The sequence below is a fragment of the Amblyomma mixtum genome, chromosome 1 (assembly GCF_055824585.1).
Source record: "Amblyomma mixtum isolate Tamu chromosome 1, ASM5582458v1, whole genome shotgun sequence".
In the NCBI taxonomy this organism is placed as follows: domain Eukaryota; kingdom Metazoa; phylum Arthropoda; class Arachnida; order Ixodida; family Ixodidae; genus Amblyomma; species Amblyomma mixtum.
This window is the reverse complement of record NC_143012.1, coordinates 168,806,200-168,830,200: the sequence shown is the minus strand read 5'-3', so window position 1 is coordinate 168,830,200 and position 24,001 is coordinate 168,806,200. Positions and strand designations below refer to the sequence as shown.

General features: G+C 48.6%; 2 protein-coding genes across 2 annotated transcripts in view; one reads left to right on the top strand and one right to left on the bottom strand.

Annotated features, from left to right (window-relative positions):
* Positions 1 to 24,001, bottom strand: part of LOC149369738 (O-acyltransferase like protein-like) — a 109,884-nt gene that overhangs the window by 59,558 nt on the left and 26,325 nt on the right. Inside the window, exons 6-7 of the mRNA XM_089576279.1 lie at positions 18,750 to 18,923; positions 13,734 to 13,827 (exon numbers count right to left, since the gene is read on the bottom strand). Coding sequence (XP_089432405.1) covers positions 13,734 to 13,827; positions 18,750 to 18,923 — 268 coding nt within the window. The remainder of the gene's footprint in view (positions 1 to 13,733; positions 13,828 to 18,749; positions 18,924 to 24,001) is intronic.
* Positions 6,890 to 8,111, top strand: LOC149369739 (uncharacterized). The gene has a single exon (XM_089577193.1). The coding sequence runs from the start codon at positions 6,924 to 6,926 to the stop codon at positions 8,109 to 8,111; it is 1,188 nt and encodes a 395-aa protein (XP_089433319.1). The 5' UTR covers positions 6,890 to 6,923.

Genomic DNA, 24,001 nt, shown 5'->3' with positions numbered 1-24,001 from the left:
ACCACTGGGAGCACCTGCCATCGCAGGGCAGTAGCGCATAGCTTAACCGCTGCACCACTGCGGCAGGAGGGGTATGAGGAGTCCCAGGAATCTATGAATGTAAAGTATAAAATGACCTTCTGAATGTACGACAAATAATAAATTACGCTGTAGGGTCATATCTTTAAAGCAGCTCTTAATTGTCCCCTAAAATTTTTTCTCCCTTCTGAAAGTGTTTTAACATATTTAGGATAACTATTTGCCATTCTATACACTCATATGAACACCGAAAACGCCTGCATCCGCCCCGTTCCCCTTCAAGTAAAATTCAGGGGGCACTCTGACTGTCTAAAGTTTGTAGAGGCGAAGGAAGGAAAAACTTTATTTTACTCTAGTCCTTTTTCCTGCGGTTTGGGAGCATCTTCAGAGACGTTTTCTCCTTGATTTTACCCCCAGGAGTCTTCTCTGTCGAAGTCGTCCGCCTCTAATCAGTGGTCGGTTGCCCTCAGTCCAGGGCTCCGCTGGCCACTGCCGCCCGTTGAGCTCGCTGTACCAGACCTTCTTGGTCTTCACAGCGGTCGCTGGACAGCAGAGTCTCCCACTGCTCCGCACTCGGGTTTTGTATTTTGGGGACCACGTCTATCTTTTGGCAGGCCCATGTGATGTGATAGAGAGTAGGTTTTCCGTCGCACCAGGGACATTTGTCCGCGTATATGGTAGGGTGCATTTTGTTTAGTATATGTAGGTTTGGGAAAGAGCCTGTTTGTAATTGTCTCCAAGTGACAGCTTCCTCTCTGCTGAGAGATTTGTGCGGTGGGGGATACCGCAATCTTCTGCCTCTGTAGTTTTGTAGTATGGCCGAGTAATCCCTGGGTGCTGGCGCGAGTTCCGCGGGCTCATCGGATGCTCGGAAAGTAATGTATCCTCGAGCTATCCTGTCGGCCTCTTCGTTCCCTGCCACCCCCGTGTGCCCCGGTACCCACACAATTTTGTGTGGGATCTTGTCGCTTTGTTCTTCCTGGTTTTTAATTCTGTCGCTCGCTGCGAGGAGTATACGGAGCGCGTGACGACCTATCCTGCCATTCATGTAATTTCGGCAGGCTGTTTGAGAGTCGGTGAGTATTGTTAGCGACCGCCCGGTTCTATAGCCCTCCGCCACCGCTAGAGCAACGGCTACTTCCTCGGACTCTGCAGCTGTGCAGCCTCGGAGAGACGCGCTGGTCATTTCGCGTAAAGACGAATTGACCACCGCCGCCACAGCGATTTTGGTGTCTCCTCCTCTCCAAGACGCGTCTGCATACACGGTCGTGGCTTGAGGAGCGTATGTTCTTTCGATGAAGTCGGCCCTCGCTTCTCTTCTGCCTCGATGGAGGTTGGGATCCATGTTTTTTGGTATTGGCGCTACCTTGAGGGTCTTGCGAAGCTCGTCGGGGATCGTTGCCGTCCTCGTCATTTCTCGCATCTGCTCGCGGTATCCGAGCCTCTGCAGGAGCGCTCTTCCAGTCGTTGTCTGCAACAGCCTGAGTTTTTGCGACTCAAGCTGCGCCTCTCGTAGCTCCTCAAAGGTGTTATGTAATCCCAGGGCCATGAGTTTTTCGGTTGACGTGTTGCGCGGAAGTCGGAGCGCTGTCTTATACGCTTTGCGTAGCAGGGCATCCGCTTGTTGTATTTCGTTTTTGTTGAGGCACTGGTAGGGTAGGCTGTACGTGATTCTACTAACTACAAGGCTTCTGACTAGTTTGAGTGTGTCCTCTTCACGCATGCCATGTCGCCTGTTGGTGATGCGGGTGATCATGCGTGAGACTTGTAGTGTTGTTGCTTTGAGCAGGGTAAAAGTGTGAGTACTGCGCTGGTTGGATTGAACCCACATGCCTAAAATTCTTATTGTTGTCTTTTCGGGGATGGGTGTCCCGTCAAGGTAGACGTTGAGTTTTAGGTCCTCGTTGGTTGGGACGGTCCGGTTTTGCTTGCCTCTCCAGACTCTCAGCAGTTCCGATTTCTCGGTCGAGCATGCGAGTCCTCTTTCTGCGAGGTATTGCTCTACACAAGAGGCCGCTTGCTGTAGCCTTTCTTCCTTCTCTCCGAGACAACCCGTGTTTGTCCAGACTGTTATATCGTCAGCATACATTGCATGCCTGATGCCTTCGATGTTCTCTAGTTTTCGAGCTAGGCCTATCATAGCTATGTTGAAAAGTAAGGGGGAGATAACTGACCCTTGGGGTCAGTTATCTGGAGTTATCTTATTTGGAGTGCGAATTTTGTCCGATCGAAGGTCTCCTATGCCGATGGTGGCAGTTCTGTCGGACAGGAAGGCTTTGACGAAGCCGTGGATTCTGCGCCCGCAATCCAGCTTGTCTAGGCCCGTAAGGATCGCTTCGTGGCTGACGTTATCGAATGCCCCTTTGATGTCCAGGGCCATTATGACATTTTCTCCCGTCCGCGGTACGTTTCGCAGGGCATCTTCTTGTATTTGGAGGAGAACGTCCTGCGTCGAGAGCTTCGCTCTGAAGCCGAACATGGTATGTGGTACACAGTCGTTGTCTTCCATGTAATTTTGCAGTCTTAAAGTTACCACCCGTTCGTAAAGTTTGCCAAGGCACGACGTGAGTGATATGGGCCTGAGGTTTTCAATTTGTAGCTTTTTACCAGGTTTAGGTATCATTATTACTTCGGCGTGTTTCCAATCTTCGGGAACCGTCTCCGCCTCCCAATGTTTGTTAAGAAAGCTGACGAGCTCTTGTATGAGGTCGTCGCTCAGGTTGCGGATTAGGGCGTTGTCGATTCTGTCCGCTCCGGCTGCCGTGTTTCTGGTGGTGTTTCTTATGGCCGCGTAAACCTCTTCCACAGTTATGGGGCGGTCGAGTTTCTCGTTTTCGGCTCCTCGATACGTTCCTTGGTATCGCGGGGGGTTGTGATCGCTGAAACATTTTTCTCGTGCCTTCTCCAGTAGGGTGATGTCTGATCCCTCGAAGGAGTGGATGAACCTGTGGATGGCTTTATTGTTTTCTGATTTTATTTTGGTCGGATCGATTAGTGCTCTTAAGAGATTCCAGGTTCTGGCCGTGCCTAGAGTTCCCCTAAGCGAGTCGCTGAGTTGGTCCCAATTTTGTTTCGCGAGTTGCATCGCATATTCTTCCGCCTTTGCCGTAATTTCTGCTATCTTTAGTTTTAGTTTCCTGTTGTGTTTTTGCTTCCGCCATCTTTTGGTGAGACTGCGTCTCGCTTCCCATAGTCTGAGGAGGTGGGCGTCTACTTCAGGCGTTGCTGTCGTTCTCCTTAGGCTTTTTGTGCATCGTTGTCGCGTTTCTCTCAGCATGCCGCTCCATTCCTCCAGTGATTGGATACCGCCTTCAGATTTGTTGCAAGCCCCGCGAAACGCGTTCCAGTCAGTGATTTTCGCCTGTCCAATCTGGCGTCTTATGGTGTCGGATGCTATTCGTGTCCGGAGGATAAAGTGATCGCTGCCTAGATTTTCCATCATGTTTTCCCACTGTGACTCCCTGCTCTTCCTTACGAAGGTGAGGTCCGGGCATGTGTCCCTGCTCACGCTATTTCCGATTCTCGTGGGGGTCGCAGGATCTGTGATTAGACTGCAGCCAAAGTACTCCGCTACTTCCACTAATGTTCTTCCCTTGATGTCTTGTTTCTGGTATCCCCAACTCCTGTCCATGGCGTTGAAATCTCCTACGATGATGAGTGCATTTTTTTTGGCCAGCTTGTGCGCTCCATAGAACAGTTCGAAGAGTTTGGCTTTTCTTTGTCTCGGCGGGCTGTACACGTTAAGTAAGAACGTGCTGCTTCCCTGTCGCTTTTTCGGAATAATTTCAACAAGCGCGTGCTCGATGTCGGTGTCGGCGATGGTATCGTGCCTGATGGCGGTAATGGTTTTGCTGACTAGGACGGCCGCTTTACCTTCGTTTTGACTCTCGTAAACCTCGTACCCTTGTAAGGTCGGCTTGATTCCAGTCTCTTGGAGCGCAATTACATCAGGAGGTGTCAGTTGTGTGTTTATATATTGTTTTAAAAGGGCCTGCTTTTTGCGGTAGCCTCTGCAGTTCCATTGCCAAATATCTAAGTGTTCTTGTTCTTGCCGATACGTATTGATCATGTTTACGCGTCACTGCTGTTGCCTTGTTCGCTTGCGAAAGCTGTTAGCGCTGGACGGTTGTACGCTTTTTCCCTAATGTTTTCGGTATGTTTTTGTTTTCGAAAAGCGCTTCTGATCTCTGCGATCTGCCCTTGGAATTGTACTTGCATCTGTTGCATTTGCGATTGGATTTGCTGCATGATATCCTGCATCATCTGCTGCATCATCTGTTGCATTCGTGCTTCAAGGTCTCCTTCATTCGATGCCTGTGGTTGTTGTTTTGGAAGTGCTCTAGTCGTGTCGAGTTCCCGCTGTTGGTCCTTTAGTGTTTTTGTGAGTTCCTCAACTTTGCGTTCGAGCTCGTTTTGTTTGATTCGAGCGAGTTCTAGCTCGCGTCTGAGCGCATCGCTGTTCGCGTCCTTCGGTTCTGTGACGCAACTGTCTTTGTTGTTTGTGTTGTCTATGTTACTACCCTTTCCTACCGAGTGCGAAGCAGTGGTAGAAGCCCAGCTCACCTTGCTGCCGCTTGTCTGGGAAACCTTCTTCTTTTTCTTTTTCTCTTGCTTCTCCCCCTCCTGTGGGCCGGCTGGTGGTAGAGGCGGGAAGGAGTTGGACCTCGATCGGCTCCTCGATGTCTCTCCCTCTGAGCTGAGCCATCGCTTGGGTGGTCGCCCGCGTTGGTCGCTCCGTCCTCTTTCTCCTGTGGGTTTTGGCCTGGCTTTTTTCAATCTCTCTCGGCACTCCTTGGATCCGGTCCGGTGCGCCTCGCCACAGATTATGCACTTGGGCGTGCACTCGTGGTCGGCGGGCGGGTTTGAAACTCCACACAGTCCGCACACAATAATGTTCGGTGTGGGGCACACGTCGGAACGGTGTCCTTGCTGGAAGCAGACGTAACACACTTGCCTAGTGGGGCGGTACTGGTAGCATGGTACTTCACCTCCGTAATAAATGACGAATTTCGGCAAGACTGGGCCGTCGAACGTGAGCACTGCCGTCTTGGATTTTCCGAGCATCCTTGCCTGAAGTATGGTCACTCCTTGAGTTCTGACCCGTAGGTGTGCTTTAAGTTCTTCGGGAGGGGTACCTGGCTCTACACCGTGGATCACGCCGCGCAGGACGTCTTCCGGTGCTGCCACGTAAGCGTTTACATCATAAGGCTTTCCGTCGAATTTGAGGCGGGTAATGTGCCGCACTAGCTGAGCCGTTTGCTCGTGCGGAGTGCTAACGATAATGATATTGGATCCGGTGCGAAGCCTTACAAGTAGGTCCTCGTCCTTACATTGCTGGCCGCACGCCATGACAATTGCGCGCGCTACTTGGTGGGTGGTGAGGGACTTCACCATGAGTCCTTTCTTGGGTCGAATAATGATCTTGTAGTCGCTTCTGGGGAGTGGCGGCATTCTTCGCCTAGGCCTGCTCTGCTCCCTTGATCCATACTTGTTGCAGCCGGTCGCATCACCCGGTAATTTTCCGTCTTGAGGATTGGCGTCCGGGCCGGTTCCCGTGCCTTTGCGTTCCTTTCGCCTTTGAAGTTTTCTCTGGCGCTTGGATTGTACAAGCTCCCAGCTGGCATCGTTGTTGTACCCGGCTGGCTTCGACGAGGAGTCGGACGGGATCTCGTCCTCACTTCCCAAGTCGGCGTCTCCGAAGTCGTCTTCATCCATCACTTGGAATTCGTTGAGAAGGACGTTTGACGATTGTGCTGGCACATCGTTGTCTTGGCTGGGCCCCGCCATATGGTCCGTCTTTGAAACGGCGTCGATGCTAGGCGTCGGCGTCGTCGACAAGGTTAGCGGCCCATGCTCTCACGATGTCGAGCTGGGTGGCCCGTTAGGGTTAGCGGGCCGGCGCCCGCTTTATAACTTTCAAGTCCGGTAGAAAGCCGAAAACTGGTCCTACCTCTTGAAATTTCTATCCTGGGGATCCAGCACTTGATATCTTTCCGTTCCGAATAAAATCCGGTGGCGAGAATGATTTGGTCCGGTGGAATTTGCTCAAAATGTGCGGAACCGATGCGACGCGCGTCCGCTTGCTTGAACCGCCATGTAGCGTTCTGTAGAGGCGAAAGCGTTTTCCGCACCACTTTGACTGCTTCTGTGGCATTGGTGACGTCACATGTAATTCAGTACTAATTACTAAGTGATGACAAATCACTAATTAATGCTTAATTACTGATTAGTGCCTGAAAACTAATTAACTGCTAATTAATGACGCTTAAGCTTCGCCTTTAGGAGTGGAACGAGACAGTGTGTTGTAGCGTTGCCAGGGAGTCCACGGACGCCACCATCGGTTCGGCGCGATGCCTTGCCCTTTGAACGCTTTTTTGAGGAAAGGAAATGGCGCAGTAATTCTCTGTCATTTCTGTGGACACCTCAACCGCACCGTAGAGGAAGGGAGGAAGTGGCAGTGGAAGAAGAAACGCAAGATGGCCCGTAATGAAGAAAATGAAAATTGTATTTGAGGAAACGGAATTGTCTCACATATCTCGGTGGACACCCGTCAAAACTCAGGGGGGTACTTTTTTGACCTAAAGTGCGGTCACTGATGTGTGTTTAAGATGTTAAGTTTCGCCTCTAAGAGTGGAACGCGACAGCGTCTTCCAACGCTGCCAGGGAGTTCATAGAACGCCATCGCCCATTCGGTTCTACGCCTCGCTCGTCGGTAAATTGGTTTTTGAGGAAAGGAAATGTATCTGTCTCTCATATCTCAGGACACCTATACCTCGCCGGAAGGGAAGGGAGAAGGATGGGAGTGAGCGAAGACATCGTATTCACTAGACGCACCTTTGTTCTTCCCAAACCATCGAGCTGGCATGGCGGAGCTTCCAGCCACCGCAGTGTTCGGACGTGCGATCATGGGCTTCGTAGGAGCGGCTTCAGCGGCCTTGTCTGGCCGCGGAAACAGGGTTGCTGAACAGGAAAGTTCCTACCAGGTTGTTCTGCCAGGTCTGCCTACAGGGCGTTTTGTTTTAAATACCGTTTTTTTGCACGCCGACATCACGGCCCGTCCTTACCGGGTGGAAGATTTCCGAGACGCGTTAGCCCAGCATGCGCTGCTCCCTGACGTTATCGCCCTGGGGGCGTATCGCATGAGCCACGTCTGGGCTATCACAATGAAGGATGCCGATGCAGCGCGGAAGATTGCAGGCGTCGGTGAGCTGCTCGTGAAGGAACGCCGCTGCTTAATGATCGACCCGACGAACCAGGAAGTGCGCCTCAAGCTCCATTGGCTGCTCCATAACGTGCCCGACGAGGACGTGCGTGTCGCCCTTGCGCCATATGGGAAGGTCGCAGAAGTGGCCCGGGAACGCTGGCGCGTGAAAGGCGTCTCAGAGAAGGGGTCGACCACAAGGCTTGTCACCCTGAAGTTGAAGGCCGGTGTTAAACTTGACGATTTGCCTCACCAGCTGAACGTCGGAGGTGAGTTGGCACTCGTTGTGGTACCCGGAAGACCCCCTTTGTGTCTTCGCTGCCGAAGTACGGGCCACATTCGTCGGGAGTGCCGAGTCCCGCGTTGCGGAACCTGTCGGCGTTTTGGCCATCAAGGAGGCCAGTGTTCTCGCACTTACGCGAACATCGCAGGACCTGGGACCAGTGAAGATGCGTCCGAGCATCTGATGGATGAGGTGGACGCGGAAGAGGCAGCCAAAAAAACTGGGCAACCAGTTGTGCAGGATGGACCTACGTTGACGCCTCTTCAAAAAAAGGTGACGACGACGACCAGTCAAGTAGCAGCTGCAACATCAGTGGAGCATGGCTCTCAACAAGACGACAGTGGCCAGGAGACGGACGCGACGGAAGTCGCGTCCGACACCCTGAGCAGCGTGGAGAGTGATGACAACGTCGCCATGGACACAAGCAAGGAAGAGACCGCTATGACAGCAGCGAAGCGGTCGCATGACGAGAGCGTAGGCGAGAAGATGCCGCCTGATGGGGGCAATGATGAACCGCCGCCGAAGACATCGGGAGTCAGACGCTCGACGCTACGGCCGCGGCCGATCTTTTCGGCTGACACGCGGCAGGCGGGTAAACCGCCTCCGTAGCTCTAGTGAGACCGTGTTGGTGTGAATGTCAACTCTTCGTCGATCATCTTCAAGATGGTCCGGCAGCGGCGATGTGTCTGTGTTTGAAAAAAAAAATCGAGGTTGCTCCTCCGATGTGCTTGCAATCGCCACCGGACGTTACATTGGGAAGCCGCATGGTCATGCGGACGCTGCGGACCTTCCACCGACGAAAGCCACACCAACCACGGAGGTAGGAACGCGACGGCCAGAAGCGTGTTTTCTCTCTATATAACACATGGTATTTAAGCTGGACACACCACTTCGTGTAGCCACACTGAATGTCAGAGGGCTTGGAGCAAGACGGCGGCAGTACCAGCTTCACCGCCTCCTTTTAGACAATGATCTAGACCTGATAGCAGTCCAAGAGTCTAAGATAGAGTCAGAGGAACATGCCGGCCGCATGGTGGTTCCTTTTCAGGCAAATTTTCATGTCTGCGTTTGCCATTCTGTAGGCGCATCTGGTGGATGCCTCTTATTTATACGCAACACTTTGGGTATAGGCGTGGAGTCGGTTTTTTCTTGTGAAATTGGCCGTCTTTTGGTTGTTGATTTCACCTTTTCGAAATTATGTTGGCGTGTTATTTGTGTATATGTTCCGAATGTGGAAAGAGAGCGTCAGAATTTTTTTGAATCCTTGGAGTCATGGTTCAAGTGCGACAAAATTTTTGTTGTTGTTGGGGACTTCAATTGCGTGTGCATGGCTGTTGACAGAGCTAAGTGCAGAAAATTTAGAGATAAGAGTGCTGAAATGCTGACCGCATTTGTTAGTGACTACAGCTTAGAGGATATTGGCAGTGTGTTCTCCACTGGGAGCTGTCGGAATACACGCACTTTCAGCGCGATAGTCATGCGCGATTGGACAGAGTATATGTGTCAGTTGATCTTGTTCCCTTATGCTCTAGTTATCATCTACAACCAGTGTCTTTCAGTGATCATTGTCTTGTGAGTGCCACTTTTGGAAAAAAGAGCAGGAAAGCACGCTTTAACTGGCACTTGTGGAAACTGAATGCCAAACTTTTGGAGGATGAGTTCGTGATGAAAATTAAGGCTGATTTTGAGAACATTCTTATTGCCCAACCAGTTTCTTTTGCAATGGAATGGGAAAGATTCAAAGAGCAGGTGAAGATTAAAGCAATAGAAAGGAGCAGTGTGATTAGGTATAAAGAAAAAGAAAGAACCCTGCACGCTAAACTGGAATGCTTGCTGAACATGGAAAGCACAGCTCCTGGAATGTTCACAAAAGAAATCAGAGATGTGAAATGCGAACTGGAACGCAATGACACAGAAAAATATAAAGCTGCCGTCGTACGTGCAAGGTCCGAAAAATTGTGGGCAGGCGAAACGCCTACAAAGCGAGCGCTCGCGGACGAAAAACGGTACGCTTGCCAGAAAGAAATGAGAAAGATAAGCTACGGAGACGCAATTACCAGCGATCCAGGAGATATTCAGAACGCCTTTGTGGACCACTTCACAGACATTTTCAGTAACAAGCGCCAGACTGTAGAAGGTTTTCATGTAAACTTCTTACAATTGATGCCAACAATTGACGATGAAATCAGGCAGCGCCTAGAGCTGCCAATTACCTTGCAGGAGATAGAAAAATCAATAGACGACCTACCATCTGGGAAAGCCCCTGGGCCAGATGGGTTGAGTGCTACATTCTTCAAAACATTCAAACACTACGTCGCTCAACTGATGCTCAAAGTATTAACAGAAGCTTATGAAAATAATCAAGTTCTATTGTCTTTTACTACCTCCCACATTGTTTTCATTCCCAAGACTGATGACACGGAGAAGCGTATGTTGGTGGGGTCCTACAGACCAATCAGCCTCACAAATGTGGATTACAAGGTGTTCATGAAGATTTTAGCCAGCAGATTGCAAAGTGCAATCACCAAGTTAGTTGGGCCGCATCAAACCTGTGGCATCAAAGGTCGCAGCATTGCCGCAAATATACATGTTGCACGAAGCGTATTAGAATGCGTTGACGCGCTTGGCAGTCAAGTAGCTATGATGCAGCTAGATTTAGCAAAAGTTTTCGACCGTGTTTCTCATGACACTCTTTTCTCCATTCTAGAGCATGCCAACCTGCGTAACGTAATAGTAGAAGGGGTAAAAATGGCTTACGCAAATTGTACGACGAGAATTATAGTTAACGGCGAACTTACCAACAGCCTCATAGTACGCTCGTCGGTGAGACAAGGATGCCCGCTCTCTCCCCTGCTTTTTGCAGTATATCTCGAGCCGTTGTGCTTGGCCATTCTTAACAGTGACTGCATTTCTGGATTCAAGCTTCAGGCAGCCGAAGTGAAAATCCTTGCATACGCGGACGACATAGCGGTATTTTGCACAGAGACAGCATTCGTGAAGCTACGAATGTGGTCGAAAAGTTCTGCGACCAAACTGGATGTCAGGTAAACGGGGAAAAAAGCTCCGGATATTGGCATGGGGAATGGGATGTTTCACCAGATTTTTTTTCTCGACTGCAATGGACTGACTTGCCGACGCGGTACCTTGGGGTGCCCCTAAAAAGATATCGCGATGCCAGCACACACTGGAACGAAGAGACGTTAAAGGCAAGAGAGAAAGCGGACGCGTGGAAAGGAAGGCAGCTGTCAATCTTTTCGCGTGCCTTTGTGTGCAATGTTTTCTTGATTTCTAAGATATGCTACGTGATGAATGTGCTCTGTGCGTCGCGCAGCAATATTCAAAAAATCCATCGAGCGTTTGCAGTTTTTCTTTGGACGTCGACCTGGGAGCAAACCAGGCGAACAAACTTGTTTATTTCAGTCAAAAGCGGTGGCGTTGGACTGGTTCATTTGTTTTTGCGTCAAATGGTGTCGCGCTTTATTTTCCTTCGTGATCAAAATGACATATTTTTGAGAACTGTTATGCAAATGCGGTTGCAAAGGCTGCTCCCCGGAATCATAGTGTCATCGTGTGAAAACATGTGTGGTGCTGTAAACGGATATTTGCGTGAGGTTGTCCTTTCCTTCAGGTTGTTGGAAGTGCGTTTTTCACTAGAATACCTGTATAACGTTCCGAAAAAGAAGCTGTATAAGGATCTGGTTGATATTATGCTGCCGCCACCTTTGTATCGTGCGCCTTACCGTGGAGGCCCAGGGCAGGATATTTTAAAACGGGTGAAAATGAAGCCGGTCCGGCCGACAGTGAAAACATTCTTTTTCAAATTGCACTCTAATACACTACCCGTTAAAACCTGGCTCCATGAAAAAGGAATCTTTGTCCCATGGACAACAAATTGCCTCTTATGTAAGCAGCCGGAGACAATTGAACATGTTTTCCTAGACTGCTGGGACGCCATACTTTTCTGGGATGTCCTGCAGAGGACCATCAAGAAAGAACTACCACTGCACCCTTATGGGATCAGATTTCTACCAGTTGATCGCAAAGAGGTACCCTATGACTTATTAATGCTTCTTGGCCTCCACAGCGTGTGGAAAACGCAAATGCAAGTAAGGCATGCTGATATAAACACTCGTAGTACACGTGAGAACTTTGTTTAAAGTGCTGTTTATCTGCGGGAATGTTACCAGGCGCAGCGTGACCCACCCCAGTGGGTAACACTACTAGATGATCTAGTGAAACTTAAGAAATTTTAACTTCACCCGTATCAGCTCAAGTGTAGCAGAAGTGGTCTTATTGTTTTCATGTCAATCTCGAAAATAAAGAAAAAAAAAGCTGGCATGGCGGAGTGGATAGCATGCTCGTCTCGCACTCTGAAGACCGGGGTTCGATTCCTGAGCTCGACGAATTTCGTACTCGGTTTTATTTATTTATATGGCCTGACTAGAAAAGTTAATTAGGTAATTGAGTAATTAAGCAATTAACTAAGCTCAGTCACACTTTGGAGCATCATATACGGTCACTTCAATTGGTTGCATGGTTACTACCCAAGGTACAATTGGCCCCGTTTGAAATTCGCGCACTGTGACGTCATGACCGTTTCGACCAATTGAAAAGCGTGACATTTCTGTCGACAACTGCTGCTTACAACGATGAGACATTAAAGGCTTTAGCCTTAATATCCGTGACGAAACGTTGAAGGGTTCGTACAGAGGGCCGTGCACGAGCCCTCACTCTTTGGCGCCAGTCTATAGCGTGACAACAGACGGCACGCTTTAGAGAGTCCCGGCTCTACTGCCCGATTATTCTGTGTGAGCTGTAGCCCGTGCCGACCTGAACATTTACCACTGGTGGATGGGCTAGCGCGCCAGCGGCGATTAAGAATGAAATAACCTCACGTAGGCATCGCTGTCGCTTCTGACCGCAGCGGACGGCGAGCTGTAAACGAGCTTTCACTATCATTACTTTGAGAGCAAGACCGAAAAATAAGGGGGTGATCATTTAGATCGGCGAGGAGGAAATGCGGCAACATTTTGCTTTCACTATCCAATCTATTCCAAATCTGATTCAATTCTAACACTGAGTTCAACTCACCAATCTATCCAAATTCCTATTCTATTGCAACAGTTTTTTTTTATTTCACAGCGAATCGTAATCGCATCCCGCAGTGCTGAGAAGCGATTGCGGAAAAGGAACACTTCTCGCCAGCCTCATTTTCGCACAGACAGTTCTTCGAGCGGCTATTTGGACGTAGGCCTGAATGACTCAGGCCTGACGTAGGCCTGAGTCATTTTATTCGTAATTTTCACTCTGGCGCGGGCGCTCTTCGTATGTCTCCCTGCTATCGCATACAAATATACGGGCTGTTTCAGCGAACACTTTCAAAAATTTTCGACAATAGGCTTTTTGGGGTAAAAATGGGGCTTTTGCGGCATAGTGTTATTACTGTTGGCGGACAACAGAAAACCGGTGAATCGCCTTAAGTTGTAAGCCGGTTAACTAACTTTTATTAACTTTTTACCTAGGAAAGTTAGGCGCCCACTTGCAATTAGAGATTTGTAGCCGGTCGTTAGTAATAGCCATATCAGTTTTTAGAATTTCGAAAACGCGATTACCGTTGCCGCTGTGGCTGGACAAAGTTTGGCTACGTCGTGCGAAAATACATGCGCTTTCTAAAGCATGCGGGAAAGCAACCCCTCCACTGCACGTAACTAGTCGAAAAAGCCGAATTTTGTTGAGCCACAGCGCCAAAGGTAATCTTGTTTTCGAAATTCTAAAAACTCATATGGCTATTACTAACGACCGGCTACAATTCTCTGATTGCAACTAAGTGCCTAACTATAATAGCTAAAAATTTAATTATGAAAGATTAGTTAACCAGCTTACTACTTAAGACGTGTCAGCGGTTTTCTGGTGTCCGCCAACACTGGGAATACTATGTCACAAAAGCCATATATCTACCCCAAAAAGCCTATTTTCGAAAATTGTTCAAAGTGTTCGCTTAAACACTCGGTATATGGGCGATATCGGCCGATGGACAGGTGGTTACAGGACAGAAAGAAAGCCCCCAAAAATCACCTGCCAAGGTGGGCTGGTGGATCCTTGAAAAAGAAGCCGACACCGAACAGTTTTCGCGTTCAGAGACATCTTTAGGCTCTCGAATTAAATAAGGGCTCTATATAGAACATTCCATTGACTTCTCATATATCCCACTTCTCAGCATGCACCTCTTACCTGAGAAAGAAAAAAGTGTCCACGGCCATGTAGGCAGCCATAGTCAAGGTTGAGTCGTAGCGGTCCGCGTAGGAGAGCGTGAACCCGATGCCAGCTGTGGGCGAGCAAGAGAGAAACGACGCGCTTTCGCAGAGGCCTCCACGAGCCGGGAATGCAGACAATGCGGCCGCCACTCAAGCTCCAGTAACGCGTCACCATCGTCACTGGGCTATAGATAAGGTTCACTCCAGAACAGAGGCCTATGCCACTTCTTTCGTTCTATAGTATTCCGCTCCAGGAGAGCCCCAACGTAATCTCTGCCCTTGTTTTACCACTGCTCGATAGACGTTCTACAACTGTAGCACTCCAACGGTTCTGTAAACGCTACTGTTGCATATTCGGCTACGTGGTTGGCTACAATCGAAAACCACTTACCGATGAGGCCTGGTCTTCAAAATTAAGCTGAGCCATGTCGGCCAGCCAGGCTTACTGGAGTCGCACTGTTCTTGGTGAACGGAGAAATGAGTTTTATCTTATCTTTTCTTTCTTCCGTCACTTACATACAGATGCCTCAGTTGTTAATTGGGCTGACAGAGCTTTCATGATCTGCTCTTCAAAAACCTCGCGCAATAACGTGGTAAATTTTCATTCATACTACATGTGCCAGTCAAGAAATGACGTCTTATGTGATCTTACACTCAAGCCGATCATAGAATTCGACCCGCGGGGCAAAGTTGTTGCCTGCTAATCGCGGCCGTAAAGAGGAATGAAGTTCTCAAATGCAGTGAGTCAACCACAGATAGACTTTACGTTTTCATCGCAACTTACTCAGAGTGATCTGCCGCCTCCTTATACTGATGTACCAGCTATTAGGTCTCAGCTAACTGCATCTGCTACTCTTGCATTTCAACTTGTCAGGCTGGCAGCGGATGTTCTAGTGAGCTAGCAATTAGCAAAATCGCTGCAGTTGTCTCAGGCTCGGTGTTCACCTGCACTGTGCTTAAGGAAAGGGACAAGGGAGGGAGTCACAGCAGGAAGCGAGGAGAAGACACCGTAGCGGAGGTCTCTAAATTAAGTTCAACCGCCAGATGTTCCTTTAACGCGAAATACACACACACCGTGCTTTCGGGCATTTAATTATTGCGCGTTGATCAAAGTCCTGCCACCACGGCCGGGAGTGGATCCGGCGACATTGTTTTCACTAGCCGCGCATAATGGCCACCTCACCGGGTGTTTTCCTCGCAACAGCTATTTGAAGGGAGTTCATTTCTAGCGGGAAAATCGTTCGCTATCAGCACAAAGCTCACATTAACGGCATGATCTCATTAAAGGCGCATTTGCACCAGCAGATTCGACGTCAGCAAACGAACAGCCGCACCAGGGCGGTCGAGATTGTTTCCGATTAACATTGCAAGGATGCTATCGGGGAGGGGGGGGGGGGGGGGGGCGTAAGTGCATGCATGCCTGCAGTGCTGCCACTGAGTATTACCTGGGGCACATATGCACGCAGTAAGCATACCTTGAACATGAACATTTTTGACTGATGTCCGCCTGGCTGTGCTTGTAATCACTTTAAATGAGTCGCGCATACATTAATGGCGAACATATTTTGATTCCAAGTCGCTTTACACCTCGACAACATTACACTTTTCTCGCCAAGCATCATGGCTTCCGCTCTGGGCTTTCGTGGGCATCACAGCTTTTAAATTTAGCATTTATTTTCATTTAAACATAGATTCGGTATTTTAGAATGATGTAGAATTTTCAGCGTTTCCTAACCATTCAAACATGTTCCTGTCATATGGCTTTCCTTTCCCAGCCTTATTCCACTAATTTTATACAGGAACAACTCTTTCTTTACCGCCCGCTTTCAATGCATCGTTACCGGATACAGCCCTCAGCCTCAAGCATAGTACTCTACGGCGTTCTCCAAGAATAAGTTCTTGCTTCACTTCTTTTCCTCGTCTGCGTCGGCAACCTTGGCTGTGGCATTTCAGCATCACCGCCCCTCTTAGCAGATGAATATATAATCTAGTGCCAAATTTCCAATTTCAAAATGAGATCAATCTTCAAAACGACCTGCTTCTACCAAATAACTCATGTATTAAGTGGCTTATGCAGCTTAATATTTCTGAATGCCATTTTACGCAAGATAACCGCAAGTACCGTAACATTACCTGCGCGTATTCATTAAATTGAGTCTAATTACACGATTACAGATGTATCAACATCTCGGTGTCCTTACCGCAAGTAACTTAAACAGGTCGCAACACTGCACGAAATTGGTTGTGGAGAGCTTGAAACCCTAGGATTTATTACAACGTTGTCGTAGTAGCCCCCTTCCGTCCCTAACCTGACACATTAAATTTCTGACCCAACCAATCTAGAGTTCCCACCTGCGGCTTGTAATTTGCTTGTGTAAGTAATTGCTTGTCTTAGTAATTTGCTCACCTTGATAGTTCATAGGCATAACATGCTTCGGCCTTAGAAGGCCAATAACTCGACAAGAAATTCTTTCTTTCCCAGGAAGTTTGCCCGGAGCACGCTATACTTGCCAGCTTTCTCCAAGCTTTTGTGGGTGAGAAAACCTTCATTGGCGTCCCACACCTCTGCTGCGTCTGCAACGATCCCCTGTCTGCTTGACCCTATTAAAGTGTCTGGTTTGAGTTACGTTACCCAAATCGTTCTCAAGACTGATTCCTCCCTGACACCTGCCCCAGGGAGTTCCTCCTTGCCAAGTCTTGCGACTCGCTTAGAGATAAAACTGACGCTCAGTACGAGGGAGTTTGAACTATTAACATTCTTGCAATATGTGGAATGTGGTTTCCCTTCGGAATCCACATCTCCGACATAACTGGGCCCTTGGATCGGTGCTTTTCTTGTTGGTTAAAGACCGTGTTGCGTGCATGTTTGTCCACAGTCTGCGCCACCATAGGGCTGGCGCGCGGTACGCAGTACGTCGTAGCGGCCACACTGTAAGTGTCTGTCACTCGCTTTGCAGTTGTTTTCTCACGGTTTTCTACTCGCCGAGTTCCCATTTCTGGAGAATGCGACAGGCAAGATAACAGAACGTTGTATAAAAGGAGATATATACTTTCACCCCTTTAAAACCGAAGCGTTCCCATTTTGATTTCCCAAAAGCGTCGAACACAACTTCGCCAGTGAGCTGAGGCCCTTTTGAAGCTACGTTGTCCAGTACAAAAGCGCTGCACGCTACTCCTGTTTGCGTAAGCCCCTGCATTTTCGTGCCGGTGCGTGCACATCACAACGGCCTAATTTGCTTTCCTGCACCCGTGCTGTGACGTCACGCGACTGTGAATCGCATTCATAAAAACACATTCATCGGCCATATTTGTGCTAATACTAATTTTAGCCACAGCTGATATGGTTCTTAATGCAGATGTTAGAATGTTAGTAATTCCGGGTGCGAGATTAAGATTAAGTGTGGTTTAAGCATGCGTCGCGGGGAATTTAAGGCCATTGTTCGACGTAACAGGAGCAATGAGTGAAACGGACACGAGGTACGAGCAGTCTGCATGATGCTCGGCACCTATTAAGGCGGAAGCCTTTAATGCCTCATCGTTGTAAGCAGAAGTTGTCGACAGAAAATGTCACGCTTTTCAATTGGTCGAAACGGCCGTGACGTCACAGGGCGCGAATTTCAAATGGGGCCAATTGTACTTTGGCTAGTAACCATGCAACCAATTAAAGGGATCGTATAGTGATGCTCCAACTAAGAGGTACTGAGTTTAGTTAATTGCTTAATTAAATCAATTAGCCTACTAAGATAAAGAGATCAGAAGAAAGACGAAAAGAAAAGAATATAAAGAGCCGCGTAGCAGTAACAACCGCGTCCGCAAAAACAGACCCTGCCGAAAAAAAAAAAAAACAGATAACCGTCCGAAGCCTCGTTCGCTCCACCACCACCTACTTCTCCACCCAGTTTCTCGTTTCATATACATTGTGTCGAACATCCCAGACAGTTCCAACATTTGAAAGGTGAAGGACAGAACGCGATGGATAGAATTGCAATAGTACAAATATCAAATAGCCTAATTAACCTTTCCAGTCAGACCACATAAATCATTAAAACCGAATACGGAATTGATAGAGTTGGGGAATCGAACCAGGGTCTCCGCAGTGCGACACGAGCACGCTAGCCACTCCGCCATGCCAGCTGAACGGTTTGGAATGAACAAAGGCGCGTCTAGCTAACAGCGTCTTCGTTCACTCCCATCTTCCCCCCTTCCCTTACGGCGAGGTTCAGGTGTCCACCCAGATATGCGAGAGAGAGAGAGAGAGATACATTTCCTTTCCTCAAAAATAAATTTACCCTCCAGCAAGGCGTAGAACCGAATGGGCGATGGCGTTCTGTGGACTCCCTGGCAGCGTTGCAAGACGCTGTCGCCTTCCACTCTTAGAGGCGAAGCTCAACATCTTAACCACACATCAGTGACACAAGCAGACAGCCAATGGACGCGTCATTCGCTGGCAGCACTTGAATCATCATTCAAAACCACATTCGTGGCAGAATGCTGTACTCAGGCTTTCGCCTTGCACCACTTTAGTCGCCAAAGTGGCTCCTAATTTTTTGTCCCCCTTTCTGAGACTTCACTAATGGCGAGGGCATTCTTACCAATCAACGTGGCGCGCCGCAACTCTCGTTTCGTTTTTTCTCATTCCTTTCCTCCCCACAATTCTTTTGAAGTCGACCATGACGACGTTGCGGAACGCCGAAATGATTGAAAATTGCAAACTGCGTTCTGAAACGCTCTGTTTGCGCAGAATTCTAGCGCAGCGCAGGTGTACTAGTGGAGACGTGTGCCGGACTGTGGTGCCTGCTGCGTATGCGCAGTGGCCAGCTAGGAAGGGGCCCGGCTGTAGGATTTTTTTCGTCATGAGTCACAATGACCGATAGTTTAAACATAAATAATCCATACTACAATACTCTCCGTAATATTTGGGGCGGTACCCAGTTACTGGGCCCAAGAACAACGTGGACAGCGGTACAACGCTGCTCTCCCACGCACGGCTCACCGCTCGCGAAGGAGAAATCCATCGCTGCATGGCCGAACACCACGTGGTAGATGCTGACGGCGCGCATGCCGTGCATGAAGCGGAGGCTGTACGCAGGTGAGGCCTTGTTGGTCGGGGTTCCCATCATCCGCAGGTTAGCAGGCACCGAGAAGCACCGCAGCACGGCCAGGCTCACTATCGCAAGGCGAACGGAGTACATGTAAGCGCGTCCGTTCAGTGCGGCCACAACTATTGTTAGGTACGTATAGCCGCCATTAATGCACAAGAGACTGAGTAGACTCCTATGGACATAAGCACCTAAACTTCTACCTCAAGTAAAAATTTAATGCGCACCAGGTTTATTGGGCAGTCTCGTGGCCCAGACAGGCGTAAGCGCAGGTTTTCTGAAGAATACTGCTACGCCGATAAGTTAGTCCTTCAGTCGAAATTGCGCTCATAAAAAACCTCTGTTTACCTAACTACATATTATTCAAAGTTAGTAATAATGTCATTGAAAATCACTTGCACCTTATTTTTAAAGATGCATATCTTCAGGAAAGTTTTCTAAACAAATCTTGGTGTTAATTTTGAACGGCATCTCCTTTGAACACCACATATAGAATATGTTTTTAAAAAAGACTATTGTTTCGTGAGTATTTTTATACATTTAGAAATATTTTGCGAGTGGTAATAAAGAGACATTTAGCCTGTGTCTCGTGCATTCACGTCGGAATTTCTATCTGTAGGTATGCTGTGACTACCACAATAACCAACAATAATATATTTACCTGTTAGAGAAAAGCGCTAGGGCAGCCCTAAGCTAGATAACATTTCCTGAGACCGTACGCCATGGTTTTGTGAAGTAGATTATATTACACTCAACGAAATATACAAATAAACATTCAATGTACAGTAGGGCCTTTGTAAAATATTGCGTAGTATCTCGTCGTCGAGAGCAGATGTAAGAAAGCTCGATGTACAGACTTTGTCAAAAGTAACTAGGGTGCATGGTTTGCTTTTAGCTTCTATAGTGACTTTCCCTTGTGACTTTCCTAAACATCAAAAGTTGTTGGAATGTAAGAGGACCCCCAGTCCTTACCTTTAACAACCATTTCAGCTACAGGGAAGCTGTAAGGGCTCCACTGTATGAGCTAGAAGCAAACCATCCATCCTGGTTACTTTTGACAAGGAATGTACATTGTAGGAAAGGCGCGCAGCATTCTAACATGGCTTATAGATGCAGAATATCTGCATGCGTTTATTGGTCACGCCTTCTGTCTACTGAGCTGTCGACTGTCGACTGAGCTGAGCAGCGCGCATGGTCTACCCGGCTGATTTCGCGGCATGAGATGCTCCTGCCACCAGCCGCTTTGCAAAGCTTGTCAATGTTTGCCACAGCACTGGCCTGCTATTTACTTTCTATATCCGAGGCTTAGCATGATCGAATGAAAGTCTAGGAAGATGATTGCGAACACAGAGCGCCAGAAGCAGCGACTTAGAACACGCAAAAAGTAAGCAGCTTCTGCGCCTTCGCTGGTTCGACTCGTGCTGGCTGCTATATTATCCCATTTCTTCTCTTCATCTAGGCACCATTCAAATACAATGTTTCGTAATATTTCGGATACTTTTAGCGTCAGTTTCGCCCTTAGGCTGGGCTTTAGGTAGTCACTGGTTTTCTTACGCCGCAAACAACCCGCTCTCCGACAAAAAATCGCTGACATCCTGGCCTGGCTCCCATAGCAGCACCAACAAGTCACAACGGCCCCTTCCTGAGTCTCCAGTCAACGATCCACCGCACAAGTTGAGCTACTCATTCGTTCCCGCCGACGCTCCTTCAGCTCATCCTATTCAGGTTAAGTATCCTAAAGGCGAAATAGAAAAGCTTAGAGCATACATCCACCAACTAATCTCACGCCCACCACAGGAATCCGTTTCGCTAACTTCCACTCATACTGAGGCACGGCCCCCGGCAGCTCTACCACGACACAAACTCTACCATACGATCCACTACACCTCCTTTACCACCCCTGGACCCTACTGTGCAACACTTCCTAACGGAAATGCACCAGCAATTGCAACAATTGGAACTGCAAATGAAGCAACAAATGAATGTCTGGCAACAATACATGACGGAGCTGTATAACGCTCTCAGCCAGCGGACTGACTACATTTTCCGAGTATGGGCTACTGCAGTGCAATGATGTCGACAAAAACAAACCGTCGCATCCAACCCCTCCCAGGCGTGAGCGATTCGGAAACCATTGATAGCTTTCCTCACCTGGGCAGTCAGAATAGCCCTCACTAATTTTCCGCAAACCCACCACCCCCCTTTCGAAATGTGGAAGTGGAATTGCCGGTGTTTTTAGTCAAAAGCTGCCTGTATCCCTCTCCAGGATATTCTGTCAGCCGTCATACCACCGACATATGTTTGTAAGCAGTGGGACCAGGGCCCATTCGACTAGTCGGATATTATACACTATGGACCCACCCAGCCTTCCGGGTCACCACTAGGGGTTCAAAACCGATCGCATCCCGGCTACATCTGCTACTATATGACACGCTCGAGCATCAGTCGGTGGATATACACCCGCCCAAACATCAGAAACGGAGCACCTACAAACTCAACATGTACAGTGCAATGCAAGAAATGCAAGACCCATTTGGACCTCTTCTTCCTGACTTCTTCACAGCAGACTCCAGTAATCAGCTATTAGCGCTTGCTGACATGGGCGTGGGCAGGGCGTGGGCAGGGCGTGTAATAGGAAGGCGTGATAATGGATGGTCCTGAAAAGTAATTGAATGGATTCTCAGAGAAGGCAATCGTAGCAGGTGTTGGCATAAAATTAGGTGGGCGGATGAGATTTAGAACTTTGCGGGGACAAAGTGGCCGCAGCTGGCACAGAACAGGGTTAAACTGAGAGAGGTTGAGACGCTTTGCGCCGCAGTGGGCGTTGTCAGGTGGATGATGAGGATAACTACATGAACGCACCCCACTCCACATGGGTATACAGCTCTGATACACCTCAAAGCTTCTCCCTTCTCACAGCATTTCATGGTGTAAAACTATATATTCTAAAATATTTCAGGGCACTAACCAGAATTGCCAATAGTGTATCAAGGGACAACCTACCCGACCTCACCTGTGCAAGAAATACCAATCATCCGCTACGGGCAAACATAGGGGATATCCTTGGAGGCGATCATTTCATCCTCTATCAATAGTGCGACCCTACAAGTACGCAAGCCACTCTGGGAAACCTGGCCAAAAAGTAGGGCTCTTTTCAAGCCACCCTCTCATCAAGCCAACCCATCTCTGATATCTTCGAATGGTCGCAAAACCTGTCTCCAACACTTGGTGCTCTCCCATTTACTACACCAATCCGAAGAACACCCGGCTGCGGCGACCCATCTTTTCCACCTTTCCACGCCAAAACCTAACCGCTAGCTCCAGCTTTGCATTGCCAACATTACAACCAAGATTCAAGTGTGCCTCCGAGCTCTCCGCTCAAAACTGGCTCCATTTCTGCGATACACTAAATAGCACAGTTAGCGCATCCAAAACCTGGGTCATTTTTTCGGCCTTGCACTCTGAGGACATCAACTTCACAGCATCATCAAACTGACCACGCTCTCCAGAGCAGTGATCAAGCCCTGCCAACTGCGCTCTGAACTAATTATTTCGGCACCTACTCTCCAACCTAGAATTGGACGCCCCATTCAAATATTAGCAGAATTACGGGGTAATTAGTTCTTTCACCTATAACCATATTCATGAGGAGGAAGAAGTCGCCACCACTATCGCCCGAAACCTCTCCACGGAACCTCTCCAAGCGATAACCGCCTAAATCGCCAATGAACTTTGGCTTCCGAACTACCTCCCAGATCTATGGAAGCATACTGAGTTCATCCTAATCCCCGATCCCAATAAACCAGCCTCCATCAAGGCTCTCAGACCCACATCCACCACCTCGTGTCTGGGCAAACTGTATGAAAGGGTTCTACACTCTCTCATCCAGAACTAAATCAAGGAATATCAACTCTTCCTACCATCATGTTCGGTTTTCAGCCAGGCGTCTCTGTTGTAGATGGTTTTTTCTCCTTCTCGAGCATAATGTCCTCGAGGGCATCCCTCAGAAAGGAGAGCATCTACTCCGCATTCTGGCCATTAAAGACGCCTTCGACAACATATCCCATAACTCTATCAACGGTGGCCCCCGTATCTTTCAATACTCAGCGCTTTCTTATCGAGCCGCAGAACCACAATCGGTATCGACTCTACACATTCACCGCTATACACCACATAAAACAAAGGCACTCCCTAGGGCAGAGTCATATCCCCATTCGATTTCAACATTGCTGTGGTGATAATGGCGCGCACACTTTCTGCACTCCCTCACATCGACTACACAGTTTACGCTGATCACATTACCATCTGCCCTACCAATGGTTTCTTGGCTGACAGAGGCCGTTCTCCAATCCGCGATACATACAGTTTAAGCCTTCGTGAGTTCAAGAGGCATCCAATGTGCTTGCGAGAATTCAGAAGCCATCTGTGCTCATGGCCGCAACTACACATCACCAGGACGCATCGAGATCAAAATCCATAGCGACCCCATCATGCAATGATCACTAATACGCGTCCTTGGCCTCTGGCTCCAACAAGATGGGGCCCTGCTTATAGAATTATTACAATTCGAACCGCTGCCCTAAACATCGCACTCAATACGACGGATTGCCCTTCATCATGCATGCATGATTCATGAAGAAGGCGCCTCCGCCTAGTTACAGCCCTCCCTATCAGGCGCATGCAAATTGCCTGCCCTACCAACATTCACTAATACAACTTCTACGAGCCTGTCCTGGGCCTCCCAATCTGCATTTCTACAACACGTCTCCTCGCCGTTGGCACCTACAACCCTTTCGAACCCAACGTTCTCCTCACCTCTGAACATACTCGCCTCCTCACTACAACGGTGGGCAGAGCCATACTATGCCATATCGGACACAAACAAACTTCCCTCACCCTCGACCTCACAGGCATCCTGCACTTGCACCTCCAATGACACCTCAAGATTGGACTCGCCGCCCATATGCCACACCATCTGAGTAGGTTCAGCGCAGGCATCTCATCTTATTAGGTATACGCTGCGCCTTCAAAAAAGACACCCCTTGTTAGGCGGTGGAGCTTGTATACGACACCGCACTTCGGCATCGTACTTATCTCCTAGGCCCTTCGAGTATATGCAGCTAATTCGCGATGTGTTCCGCTGCAA

What these genes read in the sequence shown, in the direction of transcription:
- LOC149369739 (XM_089577193.1), top strand. Translation starts at nt 6,924, where the DNA reads ATGGGCTTCGTAGGAGCGGCTTCAGCGGCCTTGTCTGGCCGCGGAAAC.